Source organism: Xyrauchen texanus, chromosome 39 (assembly GCF_025860055.1).
Source record: "Xyrauchen texanus isolate HMW12.3.18 chromosome 39, RBS_HiC_50CHRs, whole genome shotgun sequence".
In the NCBI taxonomy this organism is placed as follows: domain Eukaryota; kingdom Metazoa; phylum Chordata; class Actinopteri; order Cypriniformes; family Catostomidae; genus Xyrauchen; species Xyrauchen texanus.
In genome coordinates, this window is record NC_068314.1 from 4,778,847 (window position 1) to 4,801,456 (window position 22,610).

At 40.3% G+C, this 22,610-nt stretch overlaps 2 protein-coding genes across 3 annotated transcripts in view; one reads left to right on the forward strand and one right to left on the reverse strand.

The window, feature by feature from the left end:
• Window positions 1–7,183, forward strand: part of LOC127632736 (serine-rich adhesin for platelets-like) — a 28,555-nt gene extending 21,372 nt beyond the window's left edge. Inside the window, exons 7-13 of one of the 2 annotated variants that reach the window (XM_052111481.1) lie at window positions 240–304; window positions 426–625; window positions 804–969; window positions 5,866–6,024; window positions 6,116–6,174; window positions 6,300–6,384; window positions 6,563–7,183. In XM_052111481.1, coding sequence (XP_051967441.1) covers window positions 240–304; window positions 426–625; window positions 804–969; window positions 5,866–6,024; window positions 6,116–6,174; window positions 6,300–6,384; window positions 6,563–6,641 — 813 coding nt within the window. In that variant the 3' untranslated portion in view covers window positions 6,642–7,183. The remainder of the gene's footprint in view (window positions 1–239; window positions 305–425; window positions 626–803; window positions 970–5,865; window positions 6,025–6,115; window positions 6,175–6,299; window positions 6,385–6,562) is intronic. The other variant, XM_052111482.1, reaches the window with a different exon arrangement.
• A 3,728-nt stretch (window positions 7,184–10,911) lies between these two features.
• Window positions 10,912–22,143, reverse strand: LOC127632642 (ERBB receptor feedback inhibitor 1-like). The gene is made up of 4 exons (XM_052111347.1): window positions 21,997–22,143; window positions 14,864–15,058; window positions 14,577–14,659; window positions 10,912–14,367 (listed from the first exon to the last, which is right to left on the reverse strand). Exons 2-4 carry the CDS (start codon window positions 15,010–15,012, stop codon window positions 13,220–13,222), a joined length of 1,380 nt encoding a protein of 459 aa, XP_051967307.1. The 5' UTR covers window positions 15,013–15,058; window positions 21,997–22,143; the 3' UTR covers window positions 10,912–13,219.
• Window positions 22,144–22,610: the final 467 nt, after the last annotated feature.

The following is a 22,610-nucleotide window of genomic DNA, read 5'->3' on the forward strand; positions in this document are numbered from 1 at the left end:
ACAAAAACAGATACAGGTGTGTTGTGCGTTTGTATATTGATCACAGGCACCAGGTAGCGCTCTTGAAAAGTTTACGAATGAAATACGTAAATAATATAAAAACTGCATAATGAGGAAAACATCATGTGATCATTTATTTTTATTATACAGAAAATATTTTGTGCAGGTACTGTATTTATATTTATATGCTTTCAATAACCCTGCCTTTTGTCTTTTTATTTTAATTTCCTTTTTTATAGCTTTACATCCTCTGCAAGAGAGCAGATGCACAAAACTTCAAAGATGTACATATCCTCAGGCTAAAGTGAGCCTTTTTTGTTGAAATTCATGCATAGAAAAATGACATTTTAAAACACAACTTTTTCAAATTAAAATCATATTAATAAGCGACATGTATTTTAATAAAACGTTTTCTCTCTCTTTAGGCCAGGAAGCGTCATTGCTGACAGTATTGCAGAATATAACTATCCAAACAACAACTCCCAAATTCACTTTCTAAACCAAGATTTGGGAACTACACTGGAAAATATCTTTAATGACTCACATTCACTAAATCTTGGCACAGCTTTCGGCAATGCTTCCATTCAGTATACAGTCATTGCCATGCAGAGAGTCGAAATAGCAAGCAAGTTGCATTTTTTTAAACAGATAACTTTGTTCTAACTTTAAGCTAAAATAAAGTGCAAAAATAAATTTAGCCTTCGATTGAAATATATATACTATATTGCCCTGAGAAAGCTTAAAATATTTTGTATTGATTAATAGAGCTCTTTAATTAAAATGTCATATTGTTGTTGTCTTAGATATTTCAGATCTTCAAACATTTGTGCACTGCAGTGTGGATTTTGCCAATTTCACAGTTGAAATTGAAAATGGATCATGGATATGTGCAGGGCCATGCAAAAAAATACCCAAATACTGCAATCAACATGGACAATGCCTCAATGAGAAGAGTGCAACAGTCTGCCAGTAAGATCAGCTACTGTAATTGTGCAATAATCTCATTGCAAACAACTGATTTGGAATGGGTTCCTTGCTTAGACTTTAATTGATTTACACTAAACTAAAATAATCAAATAAACAATAATAATAATAATAATAATAATAATAATAATAATTAAAGGAAAGTGGTTGACCTCAAATAGTAATATTGTTATGCTGAGCAGGAAGGCAGACGAGGTCAGACGAGGGGTTTGGATCTAAGTGCGGTTTTTATTGTTTTAAAAATAACTAGACAAACACTGGAACAAATCAAACGTCCACAATGGGAAAATAAAACAAAAACACGAAAGACATAAAAGAAGAACACAGGCTGGGAAACATCCATGGGTGGCAAAGAAATCTACATACGCATACCATCTACAAACCTAAACGAATGACAAGGGATAGAGGAACAAACAGGGTTTAAATACACAGACACACTAATGACTAAACGACATACAGGTGAGAACAATGACGTGCATGGGCAGTGACGAAGGCAGGTAACTATGGGAAATGTAGTGCATGACAATAGACAAGTGAAACACGGGGCGGACAACAAGGAAAACGTGACATGGAATGTGATCAGTGAAACAGAAACACGGGACAGACAACAAGGGATCGTGACATAACCCCCCCTCAAAAGGACCGGATTCCAGACGGTCCTAAAGAAAACCACAAGAACAACAAAAACAAATAAATGTCCAAGGAGTGAGGGGCTGGAACAGGGGGAAAACAGACAGTCCAAGGAGGCACAAGGGGCAATTAGGCAGTCCATGGGGGCACAAGGGGCAATTAGGCAGTCCACGGGGGCAAAAGGGGCGGACAGGCAGACCAGGGAGGCCGAGAGGGCAGACAGGCAGTCTATGGGGTTGTGAGACGGGGCCAGGGCCAGGTGGCCTGGGGGGCGTCCACCGGGTAGGGACAGGTTTAGGAGGCCAGGGAGGTGGCCACAAGGCATGGACCGGTTCAGGAGGTCTGGGAGGTGGCCACAGGACAGGGACAGGTTTAGGTGGCCTAGGAGGTGGTCATAGGGCAAGGGCCGGTTCAGGGGGCCTGGGAGGAGGAGTGGCCACTGGGGGAGTTGGTGGAGCCAAGGAGGACTTCTGAGGCGGAGCAGTCGAAGACTTGGGTGGTGGCGCCGAAGGAGGCGTAGGCAAGGCTGCAGGAGACCCTGGGGGTGGAGCAGAGGCAGGCAGAGCCGTGGGAGACACTGTGGGTGGAGCAGAGGCCGGCAGAGCCATGGGAGACTATGAGGGCAGAGCAGAGGCAGGCTGAGCCATGGCAGACTCAGGTGGTAAGGCCTTGGATGGGTCAGGAGGCGGAACCGTGGTGGGCTGAGCCAAGGAGGACTTCGGAGGCGGAGCCGTGGAAGGCGGCGCCGTGGTAGGCTTAGGCTGTGCCGAGGGAGGCTCGGGAGGCGGAGCTGAGGGAGGCGATGGCGTAGAAGGCTCAGAAGGCATAGCTGAGGAAGCCACTGGAGGCGGAGCCGAGGGAGGCTCAGGAGGTGGAGCCGAAGGAGGCGAGGGCGAAGAAGGCTCTGAAGGCGGAGCCGAGGGAGGCTTCGGAGGCGGAGCCGGGAGAGGCTCGGGAGACTCCGGAGGCAGAGCCGTGGTTGGCGGAACCATAGAAGGCTCTGTAGGCAGGGCCGAGGGAGGCTCCGGGGGCGGAGCCGTGGTTGACGGAGCCGTGGGAGGCTCAGGGGGCGGAGCTGAGGGAGGCTCTAGAGGCAGAGCTGAGGGGGGCTCCAGAGGCTCAGGAGGCGGAGCCAAGGAAGGCTCGGGAGGCTCAGGAGGCTGAGCCAAGGGAGACTCAGGAGGAGGAGCCGAGGGAGGCGGAACCATGGAAAGCTCTGGAGGCTCAGGGGCGGAGCCGTGGGAGGCTCAGGAGGCAGAGCAGAGGGAGGCTTAGGAGGCACGGCAGAGGGATTCTTGGGAGGCACGGCAGAGGGAGGCTCGGGAGGCACGGCAGAGGGAGGCTCGGGATTCTCCGGAGGCGGAGCCCTTGGAGGCTCGGGAGGCAGAGCCGTAGGAGGCTCAGGAGGCTCAGGATGCTCGGGAGGCGGAGCCCTAGGAGACTCAGGAGGCAGAGCCATAGGAGGCTCGGGGGGTGGAGCCGTAAGTGGCTCGAGAGGCGGAGCCCTGGAAGGCTCGAGAGGCGGAGCCTTGGGTGGCTCGCGAGACTTGAGAGGCGGAGCCCTGAGTGGCTCGAGAGGCGGAGCCCTGGGAGGCTCAGGAGGCTGGAGAGGTGGAGCCCTGAGAGGCTGGAGAGGCGGAGCCCTGGGAGGCTGGAGAGGCGGAGCCCTGGGAGGCTGGAGAGGCTCGAGAGGAGGAGCCCTGGGAGGCTCAGGAGGAGGAGCACTGGAAGACTCGGGGGGCGCTGGCTCTTGGACGGTCATGGCTACTGGCACTGGCTCTTGGATGATCATGGCCACAGGCGCTGGCTCAGGGACGGTCGAGGCTACAGGCGCTGGCTCAGGGACGGTCGAGGCTACAGGCGCTGGCTCAGGGACGGTCGAGGCTACAGGCGCTGGCTCAGGGACGGTCGAGGCTACAGGCGCTGGCTCAGGGACGGTCGAGGCTACTGGCTGGTTAACCGTGGTATGCGTGAGCTTGGGTCCACTGGACACTGAGGGCAGAGCCATGGGGGGTTCTGGGGACGGAGCTGCGTGAGGCTGGAGGGCAGAGGACTTTCCCCTTCTCCTCTTCCTCCGGGCGGATGAGACTGGCGACGCTGGAATGCTGTGCGTGGTTGGCGTGGTGTCAGGCTCGCTGACCGTGGCTGACGTGGGCTCTGGCTCGCAGACCGGGGCAGGCGTTGGATGGGAAGCAGAAGCCCGTCTTCTCTTCCTCCTCCTGGCGGACGAAGTTGACCGCGCTGGCTCATGGACAACGACAGGCGTGGGGGTTAGCTCTCTGACATTTGGGACTGGCATGACAGGAAGCGCCATGGACGACTGGAGAGTCAACATTATGGGAGGAGTGGCAGGGTCCTCCTCAACGACGGCCACAGTCCCGTAAAGTCGCCTCCATGAAGTCACGGAGAGTCCAGCCGTGCATTGCCGGTGGCAACCGCTCCTGCAGCGAACTACGTAAGTTGCCCCTGAAGAAGACCACCAGGGATGAGTCCGGGAAGTCCGAGATATTCGCCAGGTTGAGGAAGTAGCGGATGTGGTCTTCCACTGGGCGGTCCTCTTGCTTTAGGCAGAGAAGTTGGTAGTTTGCCTGTTGAACCGCTAGATACATTTGTGTTCGTTCGTTCTGTTATGCTGAGCAGGAAGGCAGACGAGGTCAGACGAGGGGTTTGGATCTAAGTGCGGTTTTTATTGTTTTAAAAATAACTAGACAAACACTGGAACAAATCAAACGTCCACAATGGGAAAATAAAACAAAAACACGAAAGACATAAAAGAAGAACACAGGCTGGGAAACATCCATGGGTGGCAAAGAAATCTACATACACATACCATCTACAAACCTAAACAAATGACAAGGGATAGAGGAACAAACAGGGTTTAAATACACAGACACACTAATGACTAAACGACATACAGGTGAGAACAATGAAGTGCATGGGCAGTGATGAAGGCAGGGAACTATGGGAAATGTAGTGCATGACAATAGACAAGTGAATCACGGGGCGGACAACAAGGAAAACGTGACATGGAACGTGATCAGTGAAACAGAAAACACGGGACAGACAACAAGGGATCGTGACAAATATAAATAACATATATAAAAAAAAAAATCTTCAAAGGTTGGCAGTATCATTTTAGAACCGAATGGAAAATCTGAAAATAAAAAGCTTTAACGAGTGATTAATGCTTTAGGATGCAAATGTCACTATTGTAGGCTGTATTTAAAATAAAGAAAATATTCAGGAATTAAAGGGATAGTTCACCCAAAAATGAAAATTCTGCCATAATTTACTCACCCTCATGCCATCCCTGATGTGTATGACTTTTTCTTCTGCAGAACAAGATTTTTAGCAGAACATTTCAGCACTGTAGGTCCATACAATGCAAGTTAATGGTGACCAAATCTTTGAAGGTTCAAAAAAATCACATATAGGGAGCATAAAAGTAATCCATATGACTTCAGTGGTAACATGACATGGATTTAACCACCAGAGTCATCTGGAGTATTTCTATGTTGCCTTAATGAGGATTTTGGAGCTTCAAAATTTTGGCACCCATTCACTTGCATTGTGAGGATCAAAAGAGCTGTGATATTCTTCTAAAAATCTTAATTTGTCTTCTGCAGAAGAAAGACATCTGAGATGGCATGAGGGTTAGTAAATGAAGAAATAATTTTAATTTATGGGTGAACCAACTCAAGCTCAATCAACAGCATTTTTGGAATAATGTTGATTTTTACATCAATTAACTTCAACTTGTCCCACATTTTCTTTAAAAATAGCACAAATCCATGCACATAGTGTTAGTGTACATGCACAATTTTTACATCTTTAATATACGTATGTGTAATTTAACGTGATTTTAGTGTAATCAAATCAATTATTAACATTTTCTGTTTGAAGTCATATCCAATTTCACAACTGTTGCCATGATGATGTTACACCATAAACCTTGTCATTCTACAAAAATTACAATTTAAACAACTTTACATCTCAAATAGTATACGAGTAAAAGCAGAACAACTAATGCACAGTAAGTGCTTTTTAAAAATGACAAGCTTCCCATTTCTGCCTTTAAACCCTCCAAAAATCAGGGATGAGTCAAAATGAATTATTGTGGGAATCAATATTATGCCACAAATACTGTTGATTACACTATAATTATATTGAACCCGGAATATTCCTTTAAAGAAATGCACTTCAAAACCTTTAATACATGCTCTGTTTTTTTTTATTGTTATTATTGCCTAGGTGTGACCGTTCTTACTTTGAGGAGTTCTATGGATCACGGTGTGAGCTGTACCGCAGAGGGGCTGGCTTCTACGCCATTCTGTTTGGGAGTTTAGCAGCCTTTGTTCTCCTTCTCATTGTTTTGGCTGTGATGATTGTGGTGCTATACAGAGGCAAGAGGTCAGTATAGCTGCTTTTATAATTTAAACATTCAAAGACTAAAAGAAACAAATAATAATGCAATCAAATTTTATTGGGTCAATAATTGCAGGATGTCAAGCATACGGAAGATATCACTGTTTGATGATTACTTTGAATTTACACCAAGAGGTATGGTTTATATTTGTTGCTTTGTGCCTTTTATTGGTTATGCTATGGTATGAGACAATATATTCAAAAGCATCAGAAGTGATCTGACAACAGAATAATTGAATATTTGTCCATTTGAATTGCAGGATTCAATAACAAATATGTTCTGCACCGAGATTTTCCCGTAGCAGAAGACTCGACACCTAGATATTATAAGAACTCACTTGTAAGGTAAAATGAGCAATTGTGCATTTATCATTTAATAAAGAGATGAAAGAGGGAAATTACTTGCTAAAAAAAAAATAAAAAAAAATAAAACAACTTTTAAATGATTAAATCAACCTGGGGTGGTTAGCTGGTCTCCCAATCATTTTTATTTTTTAGGTGGTTCTGTTTTGATGGTTTACAGGGTTTTTGAGCACTTGTCAGCGAGCCAAGCAGTGAGACCAGCTAAACCAGCAACACAAAACCAGCAACACAAAACATAGCAATATCTGAATTAACTGTCAAAATGAAAAGGGCTACAAAGATAACTTCATTACTGAGACTGAGATTCATTACTGCATTTGTGGTAATTAGTTAGCTTGTTTGTTTGATTTAATCACCATTTTCCCATCCTATTTTGGACCTCCCTGCTGCAGGGAAAGACCAGAGCAACATGAACTGTGGATGTCTCATGAACAGAGATGATTTCTTTATAATATGTTTAGGAAAATGTGGACACCAAAAGTTCAGGGAGTCAACAGATTACATGCATTATTGAGTCTGATTTGGCATTATTCAGAGTCTATCATGTAAACCTTGTGGTGCATTACATGACTCAAATCTAAACTGTTTAAATTGTAGAAATGTATTTAAGATGTATTTTTAATGTTAAAAGTTACAAGTGATTGATGATACTTCTGTAATATTTGTATTTGTTGGCAAAGATATAGTATTTGTTTTAAAAGTGTGTTTGTGTGCACTATGTTCTGATTTACATACAAACTTTACAAATAAAAACCTTAAAACTTAAATTGGCACTGTCTACATTTCCATGACTTTTTAAAGATGTTTGAGCACACAAGGTACTTGAAAGGTTTGAGAACCACTGCCATAAATGTGGAAGACTTGCAATAACATTCTATGATCACAAGGGGGCGCAATAGATGTATATAAAAACATGATTGTACTCTTGCACGTGCCACTGTAATTTAGCTTACCCAAACACTAACCATATCTATGTAATCGATGTTGCAATTCACAATAAAAAGTATATATACCTGTCGTCAAGACTAACAAACAAACAAACAAACATTTAAACAGTTTAAAGGTATTGTATTATTTATGGTGACGGTTTATGGTGACATATTTCCTGTGAGATAGGGGAGACCGGGGTTGGTTGGTTCATTTCTGGTCATTTTGAAATGATTTGACATCATCTTAAAATCTAAATGTTCACTTTCTTGACCTGCACTGATTCTGTCAGGGCATCTGAACATTAAAATTTGAAATTACTAAAGACAACTTTTCATTTTACCAATGGAAAAAACAACAACATTTAAACTGCTGAATATGTTATAGAAATAATACCCAAAAATATTTTTAAATGTATAATTTTTTTAGTTAAAAGTGATGGGTATATTTTGATATGCGATGTGTAAGCCCATGGTAGCTTACTAACACCATTTATTCAAATAGATTGGGTTTGGTTGGTACATTGATTTTGAGATTGGTTGGAACATTGGGTGGGTTATCTCACTAGGTGTAAAAAAAAAAAGAATAAAAATGATTTAGAACTTTCTTACTATTTACCAATGTAATACCTCCAAATACACACACATATATACATATCACAGAAAAAATAATACTTATTATTTTATTTTAAGTCCTATTACAAATATGTTCATGTCAAGCCAATGATATAGATCATTTCATTTATGTGATTAAAATGGTCTTACATTTATATAAAAAACAAGTTGAATTAAAAATGTATAAATTCAAGTTTAAATGAGTAAAACATTTTCCATATTAATTCCAAACTGTAAATTTGCATACTTTTACATAATCATATTAATAAAGTCACAGTAATAACTCATATAAGAAGACAAACATGTGTTGTTCTGTTGTCCTGGTTCAAAATAAACTGTTTTTCTGTGCGTTGCTTCTCTCTTAAATGGTTGGTTGGGGTAAGTAACACACAGAAGTGATATGAGGTGTGGGCAAGTCCATTTTTACTATAAATCTTCACTTTCACGTTCTTCTTTTGTTTTTGGCGACTCACATTCTTTGTGCATATTGCCACTATTGCACTGGGAGGAGAATTAATAGTAAAAAATGACTTAAATATTGATCTGTTTCTCACCCACAACTATCAAATCATCTGAAGATATGGATTTAAAGTCGGATGGGTTATTTTATGCTGCCTTTATGTGCTTTTTGGAGCTTCAAAGTTTTGGTCACAATTCACTTGCATTGTATGGACCTACAGGGCAGAGATATTCTTCTAAAAATCTTTGTGTTCTGCAAAAGAAAAAAATCATACACATCTGGGATGGCATGAGGGTGAGTAAATGAAACGTTCATTTTTGAGGGAACTGTCCGTATAATTCTTTTGCTCAAGGGCAAAATGGTGATAGTTGATGGATCAACCATTGTGGGCTTTGAACCTACAACTTTCTGCTATCAGCCTAGATTTTAATCACTAAATTACACCACCCCTACATCAGGTTTGTTGTAGGCAAATGTGAAATTCACTGTCAGTTGATAATCCTGCTGATTGTATGATTGCAGAAGATGACAAAGAAAACAGAGAATGATGGATGCTTGTTTGATTTGGAAGTTTATCCTGACCTTTCACAATCTTCTTATATTGATTCAGTGTGGTGAGTAATGTCCTTTGGTATTAAAGCCCCATTGAGGAGAAGTGAATACATGTAGTATTCAATTTGTGCAGCATCACATTTACAGAACACAATAATAAAATAATTAACTAATCTTTAAGACATTCCTTGGTTTTGAATTTCAATACTTTTTTTTAATTTCAGACTTGATGTGTATGTATATTATATATTTTTTTTATGAATAAATCTCACACTCTCTCACACACACACAGACACACACGCACGCACACACACACACACACACACACAGTTTGAGTTCATCTTAAGTTATTATTATTTAAGGTTAGCCTATAATAATTATAATGATATATATATATATATAAGTTCCTCATTAAGATAGCTAAGAATGTATGTGTTTTATGAGGGTTAACAAACAATGGATCTTAAGTTGCATAAAATTTCATCTAAACTGGAAACTTGATTGGACCTAATGTATGTGGTTTTACCATCTTCATTTCCTGCCTTTTGTCTTTTGATCATGTTGCGATTAATCAGGAAGTTTATCTTTCTTAGAGTTGAATTACTGGTTTTCAAAGAGTCATTTCCATTTCACAGGCTCAGGTGAGGTCAACATACTGTACTACAATTATATATGAAAAAAGTCATTCTTGTTTTGTTAATACTATTATTGTATAGGACATTTTCCACAAAAAACATGACTGAGAAATCATTGAGATGGAAATTATTTTCTCCAAATCAGAATGGAAGGAAAAGGACAAGTAGCATCATTACAGCATGTTTTCCCACCTGTTGTACTATTACATAACACTGCCCAATGGGCCACAGATGCCCTAAAAAAGAGAGTTATTGCAAATGAATAAATAAACACTGATATTCTAAAACTAGGCCAAAACTCGTATAACTTGTCCTTCTTTTGGATAAAATGTAAATATGGCAACAATAAAAATAAACTAAATAAAAAAATGTTCTGCACAATTTTCTGTAATGAGGATATTTGAGCCAAATTTGTTATCAAAGTTAACAGGTTCATCACATTAATATAAAATTCAGAATTACTTCTTGATGTTGAGCTGATGGTGGTGGTCAGTGCTACACTAAAACATATTTTTGTTTCAACTTAAAGTAAGTGTTCCTACTGCCATAATTTTAAGTTGTGTCATCTTAAGAGGGAAAGTTGTTTAAACAGAACATAAAGTTGACTTAAATCAGAATATAACTTGTTAAATGATTTTTAAGTAAACTTGACTTCCTTAGTTCAACTTTATTTAATTGAAAATAGAATTGAATTATTTATATTATAATTTAATTGCTATATTAACCATATTAGTCATTAGGGTTGTCCCATTGTCAAAGGTAAAATAAACTGATAACTGATTTATTTCAGCAAGATCAATTCAGGGCAGTTATTCTGAACCATTTTTTTTTTTTACAGTGTACATACAACGTGATCTTTTTATTTTTCAATATTTAACTAATATTTGTTCGCTTTTGTTTCTATAATGTTAATGTTTGTATATGCAGGTAACTTGGCATTGTTCACTCATTGTTTCATCCAGGTGAGACTTGTGCGCAAAAGAGACTAGAGAAACAGCATTTCCCCCAATCAGCAAGGCAGAAAAGGCAGAGAATACCAGACTATGCAAGTAATTTTCAGTTTTGGAAAAGGGTGCCCTGTAAAACTGTTCTGAGACCTGTATCCCTCATCCACAAACCAACCCCTCACCTTTATCAAGGCAATCATAGAACTGATCGAAGACCAGCTTTAAAAAAAGTAAAAGTATAGTTCACCTTCCTCCTGTCTGGAGTGAGGCCAATAGTAATGAGGCAGAGCACAGGGGCGTGGGTGTGATAAAACAGGCAAAACAGCAATAACTTTGAGTTCCGGAGTGATAGGACATACCTCAGAGTATGACATATGACAGAACATCAGATAAAGACCAACTTGATTCATAAATAAGTCTTATTTATTTTTATTACTTTAGAGAATACACTACAATAAGCACTATTCAGTTTTGGGTAAGAGGACAATGTTAAATACTTTTACACATCACAACATACTGTGTTCTCAGTGCACTTTGCTTTATATTTATATATCTATATATATATATATATATATTCCACAGCATAGATGTCTATTTGTTGTTAAAGGGATAGTTCAGCCAAAAATGAAATATCCCTTTAAACTTGCCTTCATTTTTTTCCAGGTAAGACATAGTGAAAGATTAAATAATAATAATAATAATAAAGAAACAGCATACAATGTAAACATTTCTAGTTACACAAACTGGTAAAATAAAGGGGAAAATAAATGTCATCAGTTGAGTTTCTTTTCCTTCGTGAGGTGTAAAGTTGTACTTGACCTCAAAGCTTCCAAACAGCATGTATTTTAATCTTACTATCTATTAATTTTTAATTGCATGGCACTTGCTACATTTACCGAGATATCACAATGGTTCTGGAAACGATATATAATAATAAACATCTCATTCACCAGCTGCCAGCAGCCAAAGTCTCAGGTGCCCACACCCACTGTAATCACGCCTGACAGGAATGCACATACAGTAACAGGAAAATCAGTATGTGTGAGTTCGGCCAAATGCATAACGCATGGACTTCAACTCCACACAGTGCTTAAAATTGGTCGTAGATTTGTCTTTAATTGAGGAAGTGTTAATAACTGACTGTTTCAAAATAGGAAAACCATTAAAATATATATAGATCAAGGGAAATTGTTTCCTTTTTTACCTTCATGTATGGTTAAATACAGTGCCAGGTGTCAAACTAGATTGGATTTGTTGAGTCTTTGCAATCCACAGTTGGGTAATTAAGAAAAACTAGGTCTATAATGGGAGGTAGTACTTGAGAAAATCCTATTCCAGACAATGGCTCACAGCTTCACGTGAAGACAGCATTGTAAAAGACGAGAAACACATTCACAGGTTTTCCAAGTATTGCCTTTTTTTGTGCAACAAAAGAACTCTACACACAACACCTTGGTAAGAAGCCACAGATTGGGAATACTCTTATTTAGAGGGCAAAATTTCAGCTGCCATCTTAAACAGCTTATAAAAGCTTAAAAGCAGCACCAAAATTGGGCAATGTAACACATTCAAGCTCTCCTGTATCACTCACACCATTCGCAACAGAAAAGCAATACTCAGCCTGTTCCTACAGTATGTCACACACACTCGAGACTAGTGGTCGACCGCTATGTGTTTTTTAATGGCCGATGCCGATTTATATTGCCATTTTATCATTAGACAAGACAGTTAAATTTACAGTGAACTGTTGTGGAGAGCGAATGAAACAGCTCTGAGCTCAAACGCGTCTGCAGCGGCTCTGATATGCGGACCATTTCAATGCCATTGTGTTGCACATAGGTCTATTATTGTAGCAACGCGATGCATGTAAAAACAAAATGAATGGTGACTGGTCGTTTACATGTCTCAGTCGCTTCACATGCAAGCAGGCGATTTTTGGAGCTCTCAAGCTAAAAAACCCATCCAAACAAGAACATTTATCTGCCGATGCCGATAATGAAAAAAGTCATAATATCGGCTGATTTATTGGCCTCTGCGACATTTCGGTCGACCACTACTCGAGACTACAAGATGTACAGACAGGCCACACAGACAAGAAAACAAACAAAACAAAACAAAAGAAGGTCCAGACAAAAGCTGAGAGCATTGGTCTAACAGAAGAACAGCTAAATGCTTGCATGCAATTTGCATGCAGTATTCGCAATGGAATAGTCAAAGATGGAATACCCTTCACTTAAAATGCTGGCCCCAAAAGATGTTAGGCCATTTTATACTTCATATATGGTAGACGACATAAACTTACAGAAACATTACTGACCCTATGTCCCTTTGATCAGACAAAAACCATCTTCAATGCAATATAAAAAGAGACTACGAAAACTGCATGTACAACACTCAAAAACACTGAAGTAAGGAGGTATCAGACCAGCTAACACCAAACAACTGCACCACGTTATCATTTTCAACACTTATGTTTCACATAACAATGAAATAAAAATATTTTCCGAGCTCGTTCCTAGAGCCGTGAACTGTCAGAACTGTTTCCATATTGCGCGCAAAAAAAGTCCCAGTAACTGCAATTCGTACGTAACTTGCTCCAATTTATGGAGCGATTGGTTAAAACTAACGAAAAAGACTGTCAAAGCAGTAGAGCAACATATCCGAAGTGATGTGTTGGTTCATTCATACCAAGTCTATTTGGTGTGTCGTTTTCCTTTTGCTTTGACATTCCAAGTCTGAACTTGAATCAGATGCGTCAGTGCCTCGACTCACTGTGCTGTCCATTAAATACTTCTCGTGTTTGTCCAGGTATGCAGGGCGTTCTGGTAAAAGGAAGTAGTGTGTGTTGCTGGCTTTCCGACCGTTCTCCATGACAGGTAGAATGCATGGGGAACCTTCGCTGTTCTGTCGTTGCAAGCCACGACTGACGTATTTGGGATCCGGGGCAAAGCTTTGGGTAGGGGGCATGATACCGTTATGGTACATTGGGAGACTCTTAGGGCTAGGGGTACGGGAGCTACCGCAGGATAGAGGTTCTCTAGGGGGCACTTTAGGAGGTCTGTCTTCATCGCTGTTGGCCCCTGACGAGACTTCAGCTGACCAGCGGCGGTAGTCTTCTGTTTTAATTGGACGTGGGGGAATTGGAACTCTAGGAGGAACCTCCGGTTTCTCCAAGCCATGCAGGTTCCGATTGTGACTGGACAGTCGGAAGGAGGTGGGTTTGTTGAAGCAGCCAGCAGGGCCAGAATGGGAGCGGCGTAGCTTCCGTTGCGTTCGTTCCTGCTGTCGGAGACAGTTCTGCTGCTGCTGTTGCTGGTGACTGCGAAGTTCTTGTTCCCTTTGTTGGGTTTCCCGCTCTTGCCTCTGCTTCTGCGGTTGTGTTTGCGGTTGAGGGTGTGGATGCGGCTGATCCTTCTGCTGCGTTGGACCTTCGTAGTACGCATAGTTAATCTGTCCACAGCCCCGAAAACTCCTCCTACTGGGCATTCCATAGCGGAATGAAGAGTGTTTGGAGCAAGGTTCGGAAACTAGGCAGCGACTGTCATCTCCGTTGAAGAACTCGACTTCACTGTCCATGCCTTGATCTGGGGAAAGCTCGGCTGATCCAGGTATAGGGGGAAGGGGTTTGGTGGCTCGGCTGGGTGTCTGGGGAGGGCTGATGCGTTTCGATACTGTTAGACGTTGAAAGCAGGGAACCACCTGTTCGTCCTCAACAGGGTTAGATGTAAAATGGTCCGAAAGAAGGGTGAGCTTGGAAGGTCTTTTTTTTTTGGTGAGCAAGGGCTGACCTCCCGGGCTGTTTGGTGATTGAAGATGGCTAGTCCGCTGTTCTGTTTAAACATAAAAGGCAAAGAATGTCTTTAACAGTGAATTAATAAAAAATTAATTCTTGATCAAGCAAACTTTCTCAAACTTAATTATTTTTTAGTATGTATGACACTTGTGCTGCATCCATTAAGAAAATGTTTTCTTTGTTATCATATATTATTCCACTTTCTAGTACATTTTATGGGTTAACCTAGAGACATAAGATACTTACTGTCCCCTCCTGAATACGATGACAGCGCCTGTTGCTGGGACTGAAGGTTATAATCCATAGAAGTATCAAGGCTGATGTACAAGCTGAAGAAAAACAGGAAAGCAAATGAGCGTGTCCTATCAGATTGGCACACAAATGCACGGTTCATCAACAACATATGAAACATGTTGCAGACAGGCCATTTCCTGTTTCGTCATGCAGTGGATGTCCAGGGTCTTTTTAAACTAATCCATTTTTAGCTCTCAAAACACGTGAAAAACGTATTCGTGTTTTGGTGCTGCACTCACTTGCGTAGATCATGGTATTTCCAAGAGGGCTTAGCTCCGGCCATGCTATGCCAATGGCTGCCCCGCTGGAAAAGGCTTTGCGCGGGTAAACAGATCTCCTGGGCAGTCAAGCCTGCAGTGGACATGCTCCAGCTGCAGTCGGTTCGCATTCAGGCCAGGAAACGCCCCACCAAGCTGGCAGCTGTTGGCCTGTACCTGAAACACAGCAATTAGAGGACAAGACATGAATCTTTTGTAAGGGGACTTCCCTTTATAATTTACAAATGAACCCTCTTTAATAGCTTAATTGTATCACCTAGACAGCAATGAGAGAGTAGACCTTTGCTTAAAGGGTTAGTTCACCCCAAAATAAAACTTCTGCCAGGTTTTGGATAATCAAACAGGTTTGGAACATGAGGGTGAGTAAATGAAGTTTAATTTTTACATGAGCTACACCTTTACGTATCCTACCTCTTTCACATGTGTCTGAGCAGTTTCAGAAGATATCTAAACAATTCCACAAACTGAAAGGTTTTGCCACGGTGTTTGCGATCAGACATCTCAAAATTAATTCACTGAAACATTTCTAATAAAAATGTTCTACGAACAAATGACCAATCTACATTAATTTTATAGCTCTATACTCTTACAGCATGTCAACAATTGTCTTATTTGTCTCTATTTTTAGTTCTCTTCTAGCAGAAACACTTGAGACAAAGCGGTTTCTTCAAACAAACATATCTGGGAGCTCCATTACATTTACATTTTACATTTATGCATTTGGCAGATGCTTTTATCCAAAGCAACTTACAGTGCACTTATTACAGAGACAATCCCCCCGGAGCAATCTGGAGTTAAGTGCCTTGCTCAAGGACACAATGGTGGTGGCAGTGGGGGTCAAACCAGCATCCTTCTGATTACCAGATTACCAGATATGTGCTTAGACCACTATACCACTACCACCACTCCATTAGGTCTCCTAAGCTATGAAAGAGCAACTTCTGGTTTATCATAATCATTTATAAATTCAAATCTAAATAAGAAACACCGACAGTATATAAAAAGCATCTTGATGTTTTTGGTTGTGTTGTTTTTGTTGTTGTGCAAGAATTGTGGCATTTTCTAAAGTTGTTTATGGAGCAAGGCTGGTGCCCTGGTCTATCATCTCCACACTAGGGCTGAAACAATTAGGTGATGTTATCAACAACATCGACAATAAAATTATTGCCAAAACGTTTTGTCGAATAGTCATTTGATTTCATTTAACGTAACATGAGATCAGATTACACCCTAATGATTACTGCACCTCGCGCCTGACTGAGGAGATGAAGAACAGTCCAGATGCACTCTAAACATTCCAAACAGCTTCAGGTGATGTGGATCACAAAGTATGAGGGAATTAGAATGCAAAAATACAAATTAAGTAAATACAGAAGCACTCTTGTTGTGAAGTGGAGCGAAACTTGTGTGTTGAGCATATTTAAAGGAAACATCCTGGCGTTACATCTTAAATGCAGTTATATTTAATGCGTTATAGTTTTATTAAAGATCAAATAATATGGAAGCAGATCATGTAAATAACTACAAATTTCAAAATTGGCATTTGTCTGTATGGTCATCGCCTCTACTATGAGTTGCACAAAGTGTCACGATCTAAGGGAAGAGATTGAAACCTCATCCGGCTGATGCACACTCTGTCGTGGGGACGCTCACCCCTCACGCGCGCATGCTTAATGCAGCTAGATTATAACATGATGGCTTGCGACTTATTGAATCAGATTTCACTGTGCATTTCTTATCGTGAAGAAAATTGGCATTACGCACCTTTATTAAAAAGAGAGAGGTTTTTTTGTGAGTTAAAGATGGTTTGAAGTGAATAGAAATGTGAGAGAGGGTAGTCTTCGCCCAATTATACACTGTAACAAAATATGTATTTGATTTGGCTTGTTTTCCAATATAAATATTTCAAATACCTTTAAAACAATGTAGTATAGCTGCTAAAGAAAATGTACAGAGTTTTTTTTTTTTATTGTTATCTGAGAATGATGAATATAATATTAAAAATAATTTTTAAATATCTAAACATCCATTTAAAAAAAAGATACATCCACCTGAGAAGCAGAATATAAGATATTTAGACTTGCTTTTAGAGAATATATCTTGAATATAAGTATATTTTGTCTTTTCTGCACTCTTATACACTTATATACAAAATACACTTACTGTATATTTAAGATACATTCTCTTAAAGCAAGTCTAAATATCTTTATATGTATCTTGTTTTAAGGATTTTTATACAATTTTAAATGGAAAACAAGACAAAAACACTTGATAACAATAGGACGTTTTGCAGTGAATTTCTTTACTGAATTAAACTTATAAAAAACTATTTTTCCCCCTTTAACTCAATGAATGTAATTTAAAGGTATTTTTTTATATTATTTTGTCCTCTTTATTGTTAATAAGTTTAACATTTAAAACATCCTTTTAAGTAGGGACACAAGCAGAATAACCGGTTAAGAGCTCATGATTAATCATTGCAGTAGTCACCGAATAGTCGTATCATTGTTTGAATAATTGTTCGATTAAACCATTATCAAAATAATCGTTAGTTGTAGCCCTGCACCACACATTGCAATACACCTCCTTCTTGCTTCCCTTTGCTTTGTAATGCAGTAAGCCAACACCACACAACTACTGCAGCCATGTGCACAGGACTCCAGTCGCACACTTTCAGAAAGAGAACATTGAGCAACATTCTGCTCAGCTTCACAGTCTGTGGTATGACAAGCGCTCCGTTTGACAACACTAAACGACACTAATGCCCCCAAAGCCCCGAGGATAGAACTGAACAGAATGCTTTGGGTTGTCACACACAAAAACAGTACAAACTACAGACTTCATTGAAACAGACTTTTGTTATGCAGTGCACAAATGTAACACTTTACTTCATTAGAGTAATACCACACCATAAATGAATATGCTGCACAATGTCAGTGATTAAATGTATGCATCATGTTCATTCAATAAGATTTGAACTTCCAAAAATGTATTTGTAGCTTCTGTAATTAAATAATATAATTCTTACATGTAAAAAATTATGTCTGTGGCAGAAATCTTTATTCACATGTCAAAACTTTGTCAGTCAAAATCCAATTGAGCTAGGTCCCCTTCAAAAAAATAGGTGCATGTCACCCCCTGCTCATATGACTAATGAAAATAATATCCTTACAGAGGAAGTAATCTAATATCAAATGATAGGCTATGTGCAAACGAGTCTTGAATTTTCAGCCTTGGGAACACTACTTTGAAAAATTATATAGAAAGGAAATTGCTAAAGTATTTGGTGTAACACTAGAGATGGCGTATAGCAGTAAAACACTTTGAGAAACCAGCTTTACACCCCTGAGAACTCGAAGAGTGATGGAGCTGGAGGCCAGGTTCATCCTGGTGTTAGCTTACAAACATTTATCACGCTCACGCGCTATCAAATTGCAACATTACGATCTCTAGAGATACAAACCATGCATGTGCCCTATGCCACTTAAAAAGCTATTAGCATTTTTATAGAAACGATTTATTGCAGGGCTTTTTTACAAGCAACAGGCACAATGCATGTGCATGGTGCAAGACATTTCTGCAGGAGTGTGATATGTATAGCTGGATCATCAGGATATATGAATTTATTCAATATCATGCATTTCATTCTATACTGTTTATTGTTGAAAAGTAAAAGACTAGTTAAAGAAAGCTAGTGAATATGACCACTTACATATCCAGGCAGTCTAGCCAATGTTATTCTGTAAACATGCACATGATCTGAGTGAATTGGTTCAACAGGGATGAGAATTTCTGTTGTCCTACCCTGATCCGATTAATAAATGGAACCAGTAATGCATCCTGAAAGCATTGGCCCTTGGATACGGTCACTGTGAGCACACAACACAACCTGATCTGCGATAAAGAACCCCACGGGATAAGCATTTCCTCTTGCAACAGGTGCAAGATGGACAGACATCCTAGTGTCTGGCACAGGCACTTCTCAATGAGTTAGGAAGACAATACCAGGATGTTATAAAGATGGCAGGTAAACAAAGCATGCTGAATGTGATAACTTTAGTCCCTTTCACATACTGTATGAAATCTGTGATTATAGTGTCTCCGAACCATAAGCAGGCCCAAACGGAATGGATTTTTTCCACATTTTCTGCCCTGATTTCTGAATAGACCTGAGAGTACTTTAGAAGCTAGATAAAAGCACCATGAAACAAGGCCAAATATTAAACAACCATTAAAAAGGGATGGGGAATGAGTGGACCTTTTATAAATGACTGAGAAATCTGCTATGTCCTGCACATGCAGACTCCATAAGTAAAGAAGGTTGGAGATATTTGGTTGCATTGTGCAAGAATTACAAGGGTTAATCTCCCATACCCTGTCAAGAACATGCCCAGGTCACATTTTCCATATTATATAAGGAGTTTATGTATATATAAACTCAGCAAAAAAAAAGAAACGTCCTCTCACTTTAAACTGCTTTTATTTTCAGCAAACTCAACAGGTGTAAATATTTGTATGAACATAAAAAGATTCAACAACTAAGACAAACTGAACAAATAAAATAATGTGTCCCTGAACAAAGTAACAGTCAGTATCTGGTGTGGTCACCAGCTGCATTAAGTACTGCAGTGCATCTCCTCCTCATGAACTGCTCCAGATTTGCTAGTTATTGCTGTGAGATGTTACCCCACTCTTCCACCAAGGCACTTGCAAGTTTCCAGACATTTCTGGGGGAATGGCCCTAGCCCTCACCCTCCGATCCAACAGGTCCCAGACGTGCTCAATGGGATTGAGATCCGTGCTCTTCGCTGGCCATGGCAGAACACTGACATTCCTGTCTAGCAGGAAATCACACACAGAACGAGCAGTATGGCTGGTGGCATTGTCATGCTGGAGGGTCATGTCAGGATGAGCCTGCAGGAAGGGGTACCACATGAGGGAGGAGGATGTCTTCCCTGTTACGCACAACGTTGAGATTGCCAGCTATGACAACAAGCTCAGTCCGATGATGCTGTGACACACCCCCCAGACCATGACGGACCCTCCTCCTCAAAATCGATCATACTCCAGAGTACAGGCCTCGGTGTAACGCTCATTCTTTCAATGATAAACGTGAGTCTGACCATCACCCCTGATGAGATGAAACCGTGACTCGCCAGTGAAGAGCACTTTTTGCCAGTCCTGTCTGGTTCAGCGAAAGTGGGTTTGTGCCCAAAGGCGACGTTATTGCTGGTGATGTCTGGTAAGGACCTGCCTTACAACAGGCCTACAAGCCCTCAGTCCAGCCTCTCTCAGCCTATTGCGGACAGTCTAAGCACTGATGGAGGGATTGTGCATTCCTGGTGTAATTCGGGCAGTTGTTGTTGCCATCCTGTACCTGTCCCACAGGTGTGATATTCGGATATACCGATCCTGTGCAAGTGTTGTTACACATGGTCTGCCAATGCGAGGATGATCAGCTGTCCTTCTTGACTCCCTGTAGCGCTATCTTAGGCGTCTCGCAGTACAGACATTGCAATTTATTGCCTTGGCCACATCTGCTGTCCTCATGCCTCCATGCAGCATGCCTAAAGCACGTTCACGCAGATGAGCAGGGACCCTGGGCATCTTTCTTTTGGTGTTTTTCAGAGACAGTAGAAAGGTCTCTTTAGTGTCCGAAGTTTTAATAACTGTGACCTTAATTGCCTACCGTCTGTAAGCTGTTAGTGTCTTAATGACCATTCTACAGGTGCATGTTCATTAATGGTTTATGGTTCATTGAACAAGCATGTAAAACATTGTTTAACCCTTTACAATAAAGATCTGTAAAGTTATTTGGATTGTTACAAAATTATCTTTAAAATACAGTATTCTGAAAAAGGGTGTTTCTTTTTTGCGGAGTTATATATATATATATATATATGGGGTCGGCTGTGCGGCTGTTTCGCGGTCGGCCCACCAGGAAAAGTCCTGGTTTTCCCTATGGCCAGTCCGCCCCTGGTGGTAATACATTATATAGAATTAAACACTTTATATCATACTTTTATTATACCACGATGAATGCATTCTTTAAATATATAATAATTTTTACATCAGAACAGTAATGGAAATGTGTTCCACACTGGTTGAAAATATGCTTAATTGTCGTGAAAATAAAAGCATTATTTATTCTATAGGCTTAGCCGTCTTTATGCAAAGTATAATTTCTTATTTAAATTCCTTTGTTGTTGGAGTGAAATGTGACTTGGACATGTTCTTGGTAGGTGAGATTCTCCCACATGCATTAAATTCACTGGAAACACAGCATATGAACACAGTTGTAATGTGTTCTAATGTAAATGATTAAACATGTTAACACATTACCAATACAGACAACACCTCATTTTTAAGCTTTAGTCCAAAAGGGACAGGAAAATTCAAGTCATTGTACATGGACCAATTACGAAATATTTGCGTCCTGACAATGTACTGACAAACCACTGATATGACATTGTTAGAAGGTATTAAGGAGAGACAGGCGCGCGCGTTCACACCCCGCTCTGTCGCGGTTTCCAAGCAACCATACCCGATCTACCTGTCCGCTTCCGCAAACTGGCGGGATGAGTCACTTACACTCTATCACACCTGACGAAATACACCTCGCACATTTCTTTAGGGGGAGGGAAAAAAACATATGTTTGACAAGATGAAGCAACATATATGACATCATGCCATTTTATGATAGTGTCATGCATATTTGGCCACCTGCTCTTTATTATTAACGCAACGTGGGTTTAAAAATATATAATCTATTCTGAAAGTGTACTCTATTATGTCTTAGAACGCTAGAACTGAAAAAAAATTTACAGAAAAAGAACAGAACGCACAGATGTTACATTGTCTCACTCAGTTACATTGTTCAAATTGTTTCAGGTATACTGTTACATCTGTTACACTCTTCTAAGAAAGCAGCCTGCGTTTCCCTCCTAATTGAACACAGACACATACATTCCTTATCTGATGTCCTGTCACAGAATGTGATAATATCACGTCACTGTCGTCATCAGCGCGCACACACATAGGCACGCGCACACACGCAAATACACAAACAGGGTAACAAAAACATTAAAACTCACCTTAATCTCCTGACAGATTAAATGTGCAGTCTATTATATCCTGGATTAAAAATACATAATGCTGTAACGATCCCGTTAGGTCCGATTGCAAGCTTCAGTTTTACTCTCTTTCAGCTTTATAGATGTGCGAGGACATTCATTACAGCGCGCGAGTGGTTCGTTAAAAAACGAGTCAGTGTGCGCTGAGCTTTAACTGCTCGCTGCAGTCTCTAGACACGCAAGTCCCGCCCTTCAATGGGATTTAAAGGGACAGTCCGTTTTTCTCTGCTGCTCTCTGTGGATGTCTCTTGTGTTGGGTCGATGACCAATAACATGGACATGGACTTTATTTTTCAACATTAATCTTTTAGCTTAAAAAGAGGAACATTTTATATTTCAAGTTGAAAAGCAGTTCACTTAATACTGCGGGGTGAAATGTTTATTTTTTTTTTTAAAGTTTAAATATTCCATGTCTTTCAATTAATGAAAACGGCATGAATAGAAAGTATAATATTTTTAAATGATTTTACAGCAGTTTGCTTCATAAGAAATATATAAAAAGGGGAACAAATTGTTTTCTTTTATCTTGATATGCACATATCCTTATACTGTGTTATATGTTGATATTTTATATT

What these genes read in the sequence shown, in the direction of transcription:
- LOC127632642 (XM_052111347.1), bottom strand. Translation starts at nt 15,012, where the DNA reads ATGCGAACCGACTGCAGCTGGAGCATGTCCACTGCAGGCTTGACTGCC. An exon ending in AAATACCATGATCTACGCAA is followed by an intron (nt 14,660 to 14,863) that starts GTGAGTGCAGCA and finishes GTTTTTCTTCAG; the next exon opens with CTTGTACATCAGCCTTGATA. An exon ending in ATCGTATTCAGGAGGGGACA is followed by an intron (nt 14,368 to 14,576) that starts GTAAGTATCTTA and finishes ATGTTTAAACAG; the next exon opens with AACAGCGGACTAGCCATCTT.